At 40.7% G+C, this 15,224-nt stretch overlaps 1 protein-coding gene across 1 annotated transcript; it reads left to right on the forward strand.

Moving 5' to 3' along the window:
* Positions 1-3,129: 3,129 nt before the first annotated feature.
* THAP12 (THAP domain containing 12) lies at positions 3,130-4,890 on the forward strand (the record flags this gene model as incomplete). The annotated part of the gene is made up of 1 exon (XM_080689299.1): positions 3,130-4,890. One exon carries the CDS (start codon positions 3,130-3,132, stop codon positions 4,888-4,890), a length of 1,761 nt encoding a protein of 586 aa, XP_080545425.1.
* Positions 4,891-15,224: the final 10,334 nt, after the last annotated feature.

The raw sequence follows: 15,224 nt of genomic DNA on the forward strand, positions 1-15,224 counted from the left end.
ATGACTCAGCTTCTGAATGCCTTTTATAAAAAGGCCTTGACCTGGTAAGAACAAATAAATATGTTTTATGTTCAAAACCTACTTTGAGAATGGTTGTGAGTGTGTGGTCAGCTTTGTCCTGTGGCCTGAAACTATGAGACTGAAGTCTTAATTCAGTTTGTCTTTGTTGAGTGCTGCTGAACCACACATTTGCCATGTGTAGGCCTCACAAAGATAAATCCTTAGGTAGTCTCAGTGTGTAGGGGTGTCCAGCACACAGACAGTGTCTCAGTATAGAGAGGGAAGGGCAGCAACAAGGACAGGTACTGCATCTCTATCCACCCAACCTGTGGTGCCTAGTACTAAGTTCTTAGTTTGCTAAGTTAGGTACATAGTAAACTAGTTCAAGGAATAAATGCCCTGAGGGTGCGCTTGGTACCTTGGGTGTAGTGGTCACAAAAGCCTTTCTGTAGGTGCTGATGCTTAAGTTAAAAGTTGCTTTTGATCTTGTTATTACTGTTATTTTTCTTCCTCTGCCTTGTCACTCTTATGGTTTTTTTCATTTTTGTTTTTTGCTTTTTGTTTGTACTGGGGATGGAACCCAGAGGCCTTCTACCTCTGGGCTACACCCCCAGACATGTTATATTTTTTATTTGGAAACAAGATCTCACTAATTTGCTGAGAGCCTCACTAAGTTGCTGAGGCTGGCTATGGCTGGCCGTGAATTTTTGATCCTCCTGTCTCAGCCTCTCTAGTACTGTGATTACAAATGTGTGCCACCACACCTGGCTCAAACACTATCATGATTATTAACATAACCTTTTATTGATGGCAAATCATCATTCTAAGTGTTATACTTAATTTTATAATTCTCACATTTATCACAGAGCTCTATGATAAGTAATATTTTAATTCCTCCTATATAGATGAGACATAGACTCAAAGAAAGGAGGGAAGGGTATATTCTATGCAAAAGCAGAGTGACATGAAACAGGGTGTTAGGTTTGGAAAACTACACTCATTTTGGTATTGTTAGAGTTTCTGATAACCCATAATACTTAGAAAATGAACTCGGAGGGGACCACAGAAGCCAGAATTTGGAGGGTTGTGGGCTATTAGCAATCGGAACCCTGTAAGGGTTTGTAAGTAGTGATAACATGAACTTTAGTTCCATGTTACATAGAGGACTGTGTTGGAGTAGGAGGGTAGCGCTATAGGCAGGGAGGCCTCTGCTCAGGGAGCTTGTATACAAATGACTTACATATGAAAAGGTGTGCAAAAGAAAGGACTTTTTATTTCATATTCTTTGTTCTTTGATGAACTTTTTAAAAAATGTAACAACTGCCGGGCGTGGTGGTGCACGCTTGTAATCCCAGCGCTTGGGAGGCAGAGACAGGAAGATCACGCAGGTTCGAAGCCAGCCGCGCTGGCTTAAGAGACCCTGTTTCCAAATAAAAAAAATACATAAAATAGGTCTGGGAGTGTAGCCCTAAGGTAGAAGGGCTTCCAGGAACCCAAGTACCACCAAAAAAAAAAGTAACAACATTTGAATTAATACTTGTTAATTGGTAGTGGAGAAGTAACAGAGGAAAAGGGTAACATAGGAAGGAGGGAGGAAGACAGGCAGTCAAGCAGGCAGTCATGATTACCTCATCCTTTCTGGCCAGGGCAAACCTGCATTGTAGTATATGAAGAGTAGAAGTGCCATCTGAACTAAGGAGGGGTGAGGGAATAGTGCCGCCCGGCCTTGCTGGACCCCGGTGAAGCTCTGAAGGGTCTGGGATGCTTGGAAGTATAGCTTACACAGGCTGTAGACAGACCAGACTTCACTTTGTTCTTGGACAACTTGCTTCTTTCTTCTACTGTAGTGCTTTTTCTAGAATACTTCTGCCAAATGAAGTGCCCTCCCTGCTTGTGTCTTCCTTATCCATGTCATAATCAAATGCAGATTCTCTGTTCTGAATTTTTTCTCCCTTCTTGCAATGACACTGCAGTTTTTGATAGCCCGTACATAGTCTTTATGTTCTAAGAACTAGGTTCTATGATTCTTTAGATTCAGATTCTTCTTTTCCTGGGGCCACTGCTAACTATATGACTGTGGGCAGAATGCTTAAACTATAGTGCCACACTCTTCCCCTCCAAATATGAAGAGATTAGGCTAAGATTTCCAGTATTAGTCCTAAAAATTACATGAATCTGTATTGGTTGTATAACTGTCTCATCACTTGCATAAAAGTATAGCTTAATGGTTTGATAAAAACAGCTTCTGTGTGGACCTTGGAGCCAAACAAGCTTGGGTTTAGATATCACTTCTATCCTTCTAACTGCATTTGTGACCTTGGGCAAGTTACTGCTCTGTCTTTATCAGTGGGGTTCATACCATCTGCCTGAGAAAGAGTAATGCGATGTGTACAAAATACTAATTAAGCACTGTGTCCTCAGTAAATACTGGTTTGTTTCTTTTTTTTTTACTTCTGAAGACATGAAGTATTTGTTATTGGTCTGTAAACTATGTGAAGTGCCTTGTTAAGTTTATAAAGCTAAGCATGGCGACGCACCCTTTTAATCCCAGTTCTTGGAAAACTGAGACAGGAGGATCACAGGTTCAAAGCCACCCTTGGCAACTTAGTGTGACTCTCAGCAACCTAGTGAGACCCTGTTTCCAAATAAATAAAAATCAGGCTAGGGGTGTACATTTGCCTCTAGGTTCAATCTCCAGTACCAATAAACAAACAAATATTTAGGTTATTATTAGGTTCTAGTTTATTTACATATAGGATTAAATTCTGCTTGCAATGTTTGACTCTCCCACTAGTGTTCTATTTTAATCTCTGTGTCCTGTTGTGTGGTCCAGTAGATGTTCTGTGCATATTGAATGAATGAGTTTGTGGATTTAAAGTATTTAGCTAATCAAAAATAATTTGTTTTGTATGAGTCCTCATGAGTCTGTTTGTAAAATCAGCTCTTTGTTTTGCAGTTGATGAAACTTCTGAACAGGAGCAAAAACATAAAGAAACAAACAATAGTAATGCTCAGAACCCTAGCGCAGAAGAAGGGGGTGATGAGCAGGATGAAGACATTTTGCCTTTAACTCTTGAAGAGAAGGAAAACAAAGAATACTTAAAGTCTTTATTTGAAATTTTGATTCTTATGGGTAAACAAAACATACCCCTGGATGGGCACGAGGCTGATGAAATCCCGGAAGGTCTCTTTACTCCTGATAATTTTCAAGCACTGCTGGAGTGCCGGATAAATTCTGGTGAAGAGGTCTTGAGAAAACGCTTTGAGACCACAGCGGTTAACACACTATTCTGTTCAAAAACACAGCAGAAACAGATGCTAGAGATCTGTGAGAGCTGCATTCGGGAGGAAACCCTCAGGGAAGTGCGAGACTCACACTTCTTTTCCATTATCACTGACGATGTGGTAGACATAGCAGGGGAAGAGCACCTGCCTGTGTTGGTGAGATTTGTCGATGAGTCTCATAACCTGAGAGAGGAATTTGTGGGCTTCCTGCCTTATGAAGCCGATGCAGAAATTTTGGCTGTGAAATTTCACACTACCATAACTGAAAAATGGGGACTAAATATGGAATATTGTCGTGGCCAGGCTTACATTGTGTCTAGTGGATTTTCTTCGAAAATGAAAGTTGTTGCTTCTAGACTTTTAGAGAAATATCCCCAAGCTGTCTACACACTCTGTTCTTCCTGTGCCTTAAACATGTGGTTAGTAAAATCAGTGCCGGTAGTGGGGGTATCTGTTGCGTTAGGAACGATTGAAGAAGTTTGTTCTTTTTTCCATCGATCACCACAATTGCTTTTAGAACTTGACAATGTAATTTCTGTTCTTTTTCAGAACAGTGAGGAAAGGGGTAAAGAACTGAAGGAAATTTGCCATTCTCAGTGGACAGGAAGGCATGATGCTTTTGAAATTTTAGTGGACCTGCTACAAGCTCTTGTTTTATGTTTAGATGGTATAAATAGTGACACAAATATTAGATGGAATAACTGTATAGCTGGCCGAGCATTTGTACTCTGTAGTGCGGTGACAGACTTTGATTTCATTGTTACTATCGTCGTTCTTAAAAATGTCTTGTCTTTTACAAGGGCCTTTGGGAAAAATCTCCAGGGACAAACCTCTGATGTCTTCTTTGCTGCCAGTAGTTTGACAGCAGTGCTGCATTCACTCAATGAAGTGATGGAAAATATTGAAGTTTATCATGAGTTTTGGTTTGAGGAAGCCACAAACTTGGCAACCAAACTTGATATTCAAATGAAACTCCCTGGGAAGTTCCGCAGAGCTCAGCAAGGTAACCTAGAATCTCAGCTAACCTCGGAGAGTTACTATAAAGAAACCCTAAGTGTTCCAACAGTGGAGCACATTATTCAGGAACTTAAAGATATATTCTCAGAACAGCACCTCAAAGCTCTTAAATGCTTATCTCTGGTACCCTCAGTCATGGGACAGCTCAAATTCAACACGTCAGAGGAGCACCATGCTGACATGTACAGAAGCGACTTACCCAATCCTGACACGCTCTCAGCCGAGCTTCACTGTTGGAGAATCAAATGGAAACACAGAGGGAAAGATATAGAGCTTCCATCCACCATTTATGAAGCCCTCCATCTGCCGGATATCAAGTTCTTTCCTAATGTGTATGCCTTGCTGAAGGTTCTATGTATTCTTCCTGTGATGAAAGTTGAGAATGAGCGCTATGAAAATGGACGAAAGCGTCTCAAAGCGTACTTGAGGAACACTTTGACAGACCAAAGGTCAAGTAACTTGGCTTTGCTTAACATAAATTTTGATATAAAACATGATCTGGATTTAATGGTGGACACATATATCAAACTATATACAACTAAGTCAGAGCTTCCTACAGATAATTCAGAAACCATTGAAAATACCTAGGAGACTTAAAATGGGCTTTTTCTTATATTGGATATTTCGAAGAAAAGCTGTAAGGTATATGTTGGCCATTTACTGGATATCTTTGCCTACAGGCCTCCCAGTGCATACATTAGCCATTGGTAATTTGCCTCTTTAAATGGCTCCTATCTGAACTCTCACGCTTCAATGACTTGTCTGTTCTTCCAGAAGATAGGAAGTACCACACACCTCAATTCTATGTGACCTCTGCTAGTGGCATTCTAGAATTGTTTTAGTTAAGTCATTTTAGATATAACATTTATTATCACTGTGGAACCAGTTGTCAGTTATTGAGTTATCAGTTCTTAAAGAAATTTTCAGATGATTTGGGAGGAAGGAATGTATCATTTTAAGATATTACAATGAAGCCCACCTTTGATTAGTAGAAGTTTTAAATGTGTTGTTAAAAGTCTGTAATCCCAGCATTTGGGAGGCAGAGACCGGAGGATCGCAGTTCGTGGATAGCCTCAGCTACTTAGCAAGGCCCTTTGCAACTTAGTGAGACCCTGTTTCAAAAATGAAAAGACTAAAAAATAGCACTGGGAGTGTAGCTTGGCTGTACAATAAATACCCTTGGGTTCTATTCCCAGTACTGCCAAAAAAAAAAGTCTAATAGGCATTATCTGAAATTACTGGAGAAATTTATGGGCTCATCAAACATGCCGGTATAGATTTTATCTTTATCAAATGAATTTAAAGGAACGAGTTACAGTTAGTTTGAATGGAAGAGCCATTCTACTGTTCTGCATCTGGTTGTTGCTGTTTACATTCCTTTGTTGAGTCTACATCTTCATATGCTTTTTAGCAGGTAAATGTGGAACAGTTCTGCTTCGTGGTCAAGACAGAATCATAGGCCATCAATATGGGCAACTGACTTAACTGTTTTCTTCTGTCTCTTTCCATGACTATGTGTACTGCCTCATCTTGATTTATAAGCAAAACCTGGAAAATATACAAAATAAATGTTTTGTGGTTTATCTAGGAATAATACAGAAGATATTGCTGTTATTTTTGGTGAAGGATATCAATTTTGTATAGTTTATTCCAGTCTTAATAAAATGTGAATTTTGTTTAAAGCTTAGGTATCATTTTTCATGGGGTCAAAACATTCTTACAGTAAAATCACTTAAATATATTTAATGATCAGCTTCAATTCCAGATAGTGTTTTATTTTGTGAGTTTTTTATGTCTTGTACTACTTGAGGTACAAAAAAGATTGAAAAGATTTTAATTATGAAATGACTGAATATATGACTTACCTGATTGTTTTAGTTTGGTTTTTTGTTGTTGTTGTTGTTGTTACTGCTGCTGCTACTGTTTACAATGGTGAGGATTGAACCTAGGGCCTTATCCATGCTAGGCAAGTGCTCTACTACTGAGCTACATCCCCAGCCTAATTTTTTTTATATTATATACAGTATGACTCCTGATATACATTTCCACGGTTTGTGTTATTGCTGGCTAAGATGTAAATGAATGGATTTAACTGCAGAGCAGTTATTTGAGTTTCAGAAAGCAGAATGTGGTTATTTGCTGGAGTAGTCTGAGTGATAGCCAGCAGTACATTTCCTTGTGGGAAAGCTCAATGGATATGTCAGATCAGGGCACATTACCCATGCAGATAACATAAAAAAGACAGCTAGGCATGGTGGCACACGCTATAATCCTAGTATTTGGGAGGCTGAAATAGAAGGATCACAGGTTCAAGGCCAGCTTCAGCAACTTAGACTCACAGAAACCTAGCAAAATCCTATTTTAATAAATAATAAGTAAGAGGTGTTGAGATACAGCTCAGAGGTAGAATACCCGCTGGATTTGATCCCCAGTACCATCAAGAAAAAAGAGCAAGACTTTATATTATAGCCAGAGCTCTAAGAGATGCCTCTGTCCTTGATAGAACTGATCAGATTCATAATGGCAGAATGACAGACAGTGAAGGAAACACAGAGCTGACCTATCAGTGCCTATATCCAGTTTCTAAGGTCACTTGCGAATGGTGTGACAAGATTACTTAACCTGCTCTGTTTCAACTATAAAACCTACCTTAAGCTTGTGCTATAAGGTTAATTTGTTATCAGTTACCTATAGTTGCCTACCAACCTCCCCAAACTTAATGGCTGAAAGAAACAATTTATAATTTCTCCCAAGTTTGGTTGGTTGGTTGAGTAGTTCATTTGATAATCTCATCTGAGTTTTCTGGATTTGGCTGGCAATTCTGGGGTCTGGCTATGGCTTGACCTCCATGTCGTCTTTTTTTTTTTTTTTTTTTTTTTTTTTTGTGGTACTGGGGATGAAACTCAGGGCACTCTATCTCCGAGCTACACCTACATCTCTATTTTTTATTCTTTATTTTGAAACAGGGTCTCACTGAATTGCAAAGTGCTTCACTAAGTAGCTGAGGCTGTCTGTGAACCACAGTCCTCCTGTCTCAGCCTCCCTAATGCTGGGATTACAAGCATGCACCACCACACCTGGCTTCCATGTAGTCTTTTACCTTAGCTTTATGTTGTCCTCCCTCCATTTTCTGGGATGCTGGGGATTGAACCCAGGGTCTCACACTTGCTAGGCTACTGTGTTCCTAGAGTTACATTAGCCCTGCTAGGCCACTGGGTTCCACTGAGCTACATCCCCAGGCTCTACCTTAGACTCATGGAATGGTGATCCTAGAGTACCAAGAGGGCAAAGGCAATACAGTACCTTTGTGAACTCAGAAAATCACAGACCATCACTTCACCACACTCTTCTGTTCAAAGCAAGTCACATGTCCATCCTACATTCAAGGGGCGAGGAAAGAGACTCCCTTTGATGAGAGGAACTGCAAAATAGGGCCCCAGCTTCAGTCTACCATAATCATGTATTCAGAAGCATTTATGTGACAAGCATTGGGTAAATCTTTAAGGTGCCTCTCACCTGTGTTTGTAATCTATGTATATTCTCTAGTTAGAGGATCTAATGAAGGCTTAAAAGCCCTCATTTGTTAAAAGGCATTTTCATAAACTGGTCCTTGCTGACAGTTTGATAATCTCACAGATGAAACATGTCTCTTGCAAGTTAGATAGTTTGAAAGTGATAGTTGTGATGACTATTCCACAAATATTAGTTGAATGCTTACTGTATGCCAGGCTTCTCACCCAAGTTTGCATTTTTGACTCAAAGAGTTACAGTCTAGAATTGGTCCACAGGATTACAATTTAGACACCTTACCCTGAGCTAAATCCTCAGCCCTCCCCTTTTTTTTGCAATACTGGGGAATGAACCCAGGGGCATTCTACCTTTGAGCGTACTCCAGCCTTATTTTTTATTCTTTATTTTGAAACAGTCTCATTAAGTTGTGGAGGGCATCACTATGTAGCTGAGGATGGCTGATCCTCTGGTCTCAGCTTCCCAAGTACTGGGATTACAAGGGTGCGCCACCCTGCCCAGTCCCTGTTGTACTTTTTATAACTACATACACACAGAGACTTCATTAGATCTTAAGCAAATCAGATTTATAAAAATTAAAGGAAGGCCAGGCGTGGTGGCGCACGCTTGTAATCCCAACATTCGAGAGGCATAGACCGGAGGATCGCAGTTCGCGGACAGCCTCAGCTACTTGGCAAGGCCCTTTGCAACTCAGTGAGACCCTGTTTCAAAATAAAGATTTTTTTTTTTTTTTTTTTTGGTGGTACTGGGGTTCCTGGAATCCCTTCTACCTTAGGGCTACACTCCCAGACCTATTTTATACTTTTATATTTGGAAACAGGGTCTCTTACACCAGCGCGGCTGGCTTCGAACCTGCGCGATCCTCCTGTCTCCGCCTCCCAAGCGCGGGATTACAAGCGTGCGCCACCATGCCCGGCAAAATAAAGAATTTTTTAAAAAGGGCTGGGGGTGTATCTTGGAGGTACAGTGCCCCCTGGGTTCTATCCCTGGTACTGCAAAAAAAAAAAAGCCAGTTGTGGTAGAGCATGCCTATAATGCTAGTACCTGAGAGGCTCAAACAGGAGGATTGCAGGTTTGAGGCCAACCATAGCAACTTAACAAGGCCCTGTTTGAAAATAAAAGGGCTGGAGTATAGCCTGGAGGTAGAATACCCTTGGGTTCAATTCCTAGTACCAAGGAAATGAAGTATTTGTGAAAGCCTTGTGCAGTTTTTAAAAAGTTCTGTATCATATCAAAGCAGTTGCAAAAGGCACTAGAAGTATAATCAAAACATATCTAATTAGAAATTTTTGCTTTTGACATTTACTTTCATTTTTGGAAAAGTCATACAGCTGAAGCCAAATATAGGATATAGTACTTATAAATGAGAACAAATCTTTTATTAATAATTTTGTGATTTTTACTTAATTCTTAGAGTAACTCCACTGAGGTAAGTAGTTGTTGGAGTTGAGAGTCCTCCAGAGGCCAGCTCCTCTGCAGGAACTTAGGTGGATCAGGTTTATTTTTGTTTCATTTTAGAAGCAACCACATTTTAAGTACCGTTTAAAGTAAGTAATTAATAAAACACAGGAAAATTATACTTGTATTTATTAATATTTATATGATAGTCCAGAGCTTATAGAGCACCTTAATTATCTCATTCTAGTTCTCACAGAAAAACCCAGTAAGTATTATTACACTTTTCAGTTGAGAAGTTAGGCTCACAGAGGTAAATTAATCACCTCAAATTATATAGCTAATAAGTGCCAGAGCCAGGACTTCAGGACTTCAGTCCTTCGATCTCAAAATTGATTGTGAAAGCCACTTCAATCTTAAGGTTTGTAAAAGAAATACTTGCTTTGGGAATGGGCTGCTTTTATATTCTTGCTTTATCCTCTGCCAGCTTCTAGCACATCTAAAATGTTCTCATTGTAGTGGACATGAGTTCCTTGAAACACACACACACACACACACACACACACACACACACACACACACACACACTTCACAAGTGGTGTAGAAATGCTGCCACCTTTGTTTGAGTGCCAAGACGCTACCACAAAGGACTGTAGATCCAGATCCATTTATTTCAGAAGAGAGAGGAGGTGTAGCCGTTTTCTTGCCATAATCAAATGTTCCTCTGTAGCCAGCTCTTTGTGGCCAGAAAAAGCAAAGTAGTTTTTAGTGCAGATTAGCATAAAAATATCTACTAGATCAGTTTCAGGAAACAATTACTAGCTTAGAAACAACAATAAGTGTGATCTATAGGTTGGCTAAAATGGCAGTAAATTTCCAGACCTTTTAAATGTCCCTTATTTCTCACCATGAATACTATATAAATAGAATACACTACCTGCCACTGTATTTGGTTCCATAAATTATTTGGACAGAGTGAACAACAGTCTTCAAAACTAGGTAGAGGTAGTAAATCTGCCCCTTTTTAATGAGTTTAGATTTACAGTAGTAGTTTTAACATCTGGAAGTTTAGGGTCTTAATTCATTCCAAATGTTCAACAAGGATATACTGCAAAGGAGGATATTGTAATTGGGGGATCAAGAAAACTTCACTCACTCTGAGGCCTTTCTTATATACATAAATCACATAGAACTGGAGCGGCTGACAGTTCAAAAGAGAAGAGATGGACCCAAATATCCAAGTTGGCATGCTTATATGAATAAGGGTATAATTAAAAGAAGGGGAAGGTTTAAATCTTAAATAACACATCTAGGATGTAGCCAAACAGTGCTGCTGTTTTCTGTGCTTATGGATATAAGGAGGTTCCTCCACTACGGAACTGGGGATGGAACCCAGGGGCATTCAGGCTCCGAGTGACACCCCCAGCCCTATTTTTTTTTTTTTTAATTTTGAAACAAGTTCTCACTGAGTTGCAGAGGGCCTCACTAAGTACCTGAGGCTAACTGCAAACCGCGATCCTCCTGTGTCAACCTCCCAAAGGCTGGGATTACAAGTATTCACCACCACACTTGGCAGGAGCTTTTAAAGAACTATTAGAACTGTACTTTCAGGAGTCAACACTTTTGACTTTTTTTTTTTTCGGTACTGGGGATCCAGGGCATTCTACCTCTGAGCTGCGCCCTATTTTTTACTCTATTTTGAAACAGAGTCTCACTGAGTTGCAAGGGGCCTCACTAAGTAGATGACGCTGTCCAGGAACCGCAATCCTCCTGTCTCAGCCTCCCAAATGCTGGGATTACAAGCATGCGCCACCACGCCCAGCTTTGTTTGTAATTTTGACTATTGTATTTTGTAATCCAAGAATCTGGTCCGAAGCCAGCACTTGGCACTAACCTAAGCATTTCTTTAGTGAACCCTTACTGAGCCCCCACTTCATGCTTTTTACTTGCTGAGGTGTCTTTTGTGACAGCAGGGAGAGAGAGGTCACCTAGTAAAGCAGCTGCTGCTAGCAGTGCTCAATGTGTACACAATATGTTCCACAGCACTTCTCTCTAATTTAAACTCTGCCCCATAACAAGGGTACTCTTATACTCCATGTCTGGTGAAGAGATCACAAGGTCACACAGCTAGTAAAAGGTGGAACTTATAACTCCAACATGAGGTGAAGCTTCACAAATCTAACATGTTGTCTCTTGTATTTGCTTTTCATTCTAATTTCTGACATTGTATTGAATGACTGATGTTCAGTCTCTTTTGCATCAGGCACCAGGCTAAGTGTCACAGATACAATGGTAACTGAAAGAGCACATGCCACGAATGCAAAGGTGAGTAAGCTGGACCTGAGTCTTTAGCTCAGTCACACAGGGAGCCAGGCATGCAAGTCAGCGGCTGCCAGAAGCAGGGCTAAAGGCAGGGAGCGGTATAATTGATTGTCCTAGCCAGGGTATATTTTGAGTGCAAGGAGGCACTGTTGATGCTTATGCCAGGACTTAGAGTCACCATAGCTAGAGGAACCCCCAGAGTGGATGGAGAGGGCCCTAACCCACTAGAGGAAGTAGTGCCCTAGGTATCCCAGGATGCAGAGCACCTGGCACGTGATCACCCTCATACCCTCACTGCTCACCCTTCACCACCTGGCTTTGATGTCACTTCCTCTGGAAGCTTCCCCATCCCTGTAATCTGGGTCGTGACCCTTATCTGTGCTTCCAGGTTTGCCAGGTCTTTCACTGGATATGTAAGTCCTGTGTGATTCTGATGTGGCTCCCAGTTTGAAACTGGGTAGTAGACCGCATTGCATATAGGAGGTCAAAGGGAAGGGCAATAGCTTTTACAGAAACCTATAAAAACAGCAATAGTTGTTTCCTTATATGCTCTTAAGTTAATGACTAATGGTGATACATAAAACGATGCCAAATTCACTACCACTCTTGTCAATATAAGTTCAGTTGGAATAGGTTTAAAACCACTGAGAAATTAGCATTTGCTAAGAGTCGATGGACCTTTGAAAATGGCGTATACTGTGGGACTTCATGACCCCAAATGTTTTTAAGTTACTCTCGTTTTCTGCTCAGTGAAAATGTGGCTGTTGTTACCTTGGCATTAGAAATCTACCCTTATGTGATTCATTTCACCCCCAAAAGCAGTAGGTGATAGGTATGATATTCAGCATACTATTTCAGGTTTTCGAGGTACCTGATTAACACAATAACTTTCTCACACCAGTGTTAGGCACATTAAGTTGTAAATTCTGCATGGAGCCAGGCGTGGTGGCACATGCTTGTAATCTCCTCATTTGGGAGGCCGAGACAGAAGGATTGCGGTTCCCAGACAGCCTCAGCTATTTAGTGAGGCTCTTTGAAACTCAGTGAGACCCTGTTTCAAAATAAAGAATAAAAAATAGGGCTGGGGGTATAGCTCAGAGGTAGAATGCTTCTGAGTTCCATCCCCAGCACTACAAAAATGTTATTAATATTAATAATAAGAATAATCTGCATCGTAGTAGAGTTTGAGAACTGGATCCTCTCTTTGATAGGGGTGACCAGAAGTGTCCTGACAGTGCTATGCTCTGCCATACCACACAGATGTAACTAAAGATGGAAAACCTGAAAGAATCATTTCTTGGCCAGTGAGCACTGTCTGCCCTTTAAACTGTTATTAATGTAAACGGTAATCCCATACATATGTCAGCTTTATAGGAGAAAGATTTATTAAACAGGCCAGGGTTTGGGGTTAGTGCTTGGCACGTTTCTGGTTTTCGTTACCATAAAATTTTGGTTTTAAAAATATTTGGTATTGCTTACATCTTATTTGGCAAGTTCCTACTCTTGGTATGATTATTTTTCCTTAGAAGAGTGCATGTGATTAGATTGTAGATATGCAAAGCCCTTTTCCTATGAAATGAGATGTTGAAAGCTTTCATTATAATTGTGACTTGTGGTATTCGGAGTTCTTTTTATTAATAACAACTACCATATGTTGAGTACTTACTAGGTGCTTTGTATGAATCATTTCATGTAAGTTTACAATAGTGACGCAGTAGGTGTTGCTGTCCCCATCTTATGGATCAGACAGCAAGCAATTTGTCCCAAACCACTGAGTGTTGGAGTGAGATTCAAATCTAAATCAACTGATTCTGGTAGACCAGCTAGTCTTCAGAGTGAAAATACCCATCTTTTTAATTTAAAAAATGAATATGAAAAGATTGGGAGAAAATATACCAAAATACTAATGTTTGTTTCCAGGTGGTGGAGTATGAAGAATTGTAAGTTTTCCTTCCTGGACATTTCTGTTTTCCACATTTTCTACTGTAGTAATGTATGTTTTCCCCATCTTGGAATAGATTAAATACCAGTCTGAAATAGAAAAATCAAGGTTACTTACATGATATTTCTCTTCCAGAATATTTGTTAGTACTTTTCCAGTGCCACTTAACATACATCATGCCAACCATTATGTCAGCCACAAAGGGAAGACATTGGCCCTGGTTGCAAACTGTTGTTAGGTTGCTAATTCTTCAAGATCCAGTTCATGTCTTACCAGGGAACCCCTGTGTCCTGTCCCCAGTTACCTCCCCAACTGCTGGCACCCTAGCTCAAACCACCGTCATCTTTCCCTCAGAATTTATTTTCCACCCAACATGCAGAGTGATCATGTGGACCTCTTCAGACCCCTGCCATGGTGCTCCCCACACTTAGACCAGGATCCAAACACCTGATTTTGATTCTAAGGCCCTATTGAGCTGGTCGATGCCAATCTCTAGCCTTGTCTCCTAGTCTTTGATTCTTGTTCACTCTGCCCAGCACTTAATGGTCTTCTCCACCTCTCCCACTCCCCAGGCTCATTCAGAAAGGCTTGTTCAAGATGGATCTTGAAAGCTGTTGGCCTCGTTAGTTCTTAGCTAACTTTTTGCATCATTCAAATGTCTTTGCATTCTCATTTTATCTCCGCAGAGAAGCACTTTCTGCCTACTCTTTCAAAAACTGCCCTACCTTTCCTCGAAATCACTTGGCCTCTCATACTAGAATACAATTTCTACAAAGACTAGAACCTTGTCTTGTTCACTGTGCTTGCATCCCCAATGTGTAAAATAGTGTGAGCCAAGTAATAATCGCTCCATATTTGTCAGGTGAATGAGCAAACGATGTGTTCTAGGACCAGTGGGGAATTCAGTGTCTTGAGCATTGCAAGAGAAGAAAGCAACCTGAAATGAGGGAGAGAAAGGGATTTAGGGGTCAGTCCATAAAAACGTTGGAAGTCATGCTCAGGAACTGGCCATCACTCCCTTGTCAAGGGCATCCTAGAGATACTGAGCCTAGAGCTCCTAACTATGTGAACTGGTAGAGGTAGAGTGTCTTTCAGATGCAGGATACATATGGCAGAGTCCAGCCTACAGTTTCTGGGCATGTTTAGAAAGTGAGAGACAGTCAAAGGCAAACCCCACCTTGATCTTTGCTAATCATAACTAATAATACCTGTGATTTGTATAGTTCTTCTCCCAAAATGTTCTAAAGCTTGAGACATGATCCCTTTGGTCTCCCCAGGCTCCTGTCACAAAAACGACCTTGGCATGTGTCTCGCCCCCTCCCCTGCTATATAATACCCTCCTATTTATCACCCTTTTCTTTCCAAGTCAAGTAATTCCACCGTTGTTTTTTCTTTTTTCTTCTCTTCCTTCCCTTCTCAAACCACAGCCCATATAATTTTCATGGCCCTCTTTAGAGCCCGCTTATGTCTGGGCTCCTGCCTTTTTATAAAAAAAAGGGGGACAGGCCTGAAACAGGATGGATGAAGAGATATGCACCTCTAAATTACCCCACTACACAGTGGCATCTTCCTCTGGACTACGGCTCCTTTTCCAGCTTTACAGCCTCCTTGGAAGATAAATGACTACATGCAGAGATGGCTGCTGGTGCTTCAGAATCATGAGTGATCTCAGTGCTCATCTGAGGTTGGATTCCCTGCCCATAGCACAATGTTTATCATGTGCTTAAATAATAGA

This window comes from Muscardinus avellanarius (genome assembly GCF_963383645.1).
Source record: "Muscardinus avellanarius genome assembly, chromosome: 1".
Taxonomy (NCBI): domain Eukaryota; kingdom Metazoa; phylum Chordata; class Mammalia; order Rodentia; family Gliridae; genus Muscardinus; species Muscardinus avellanarius.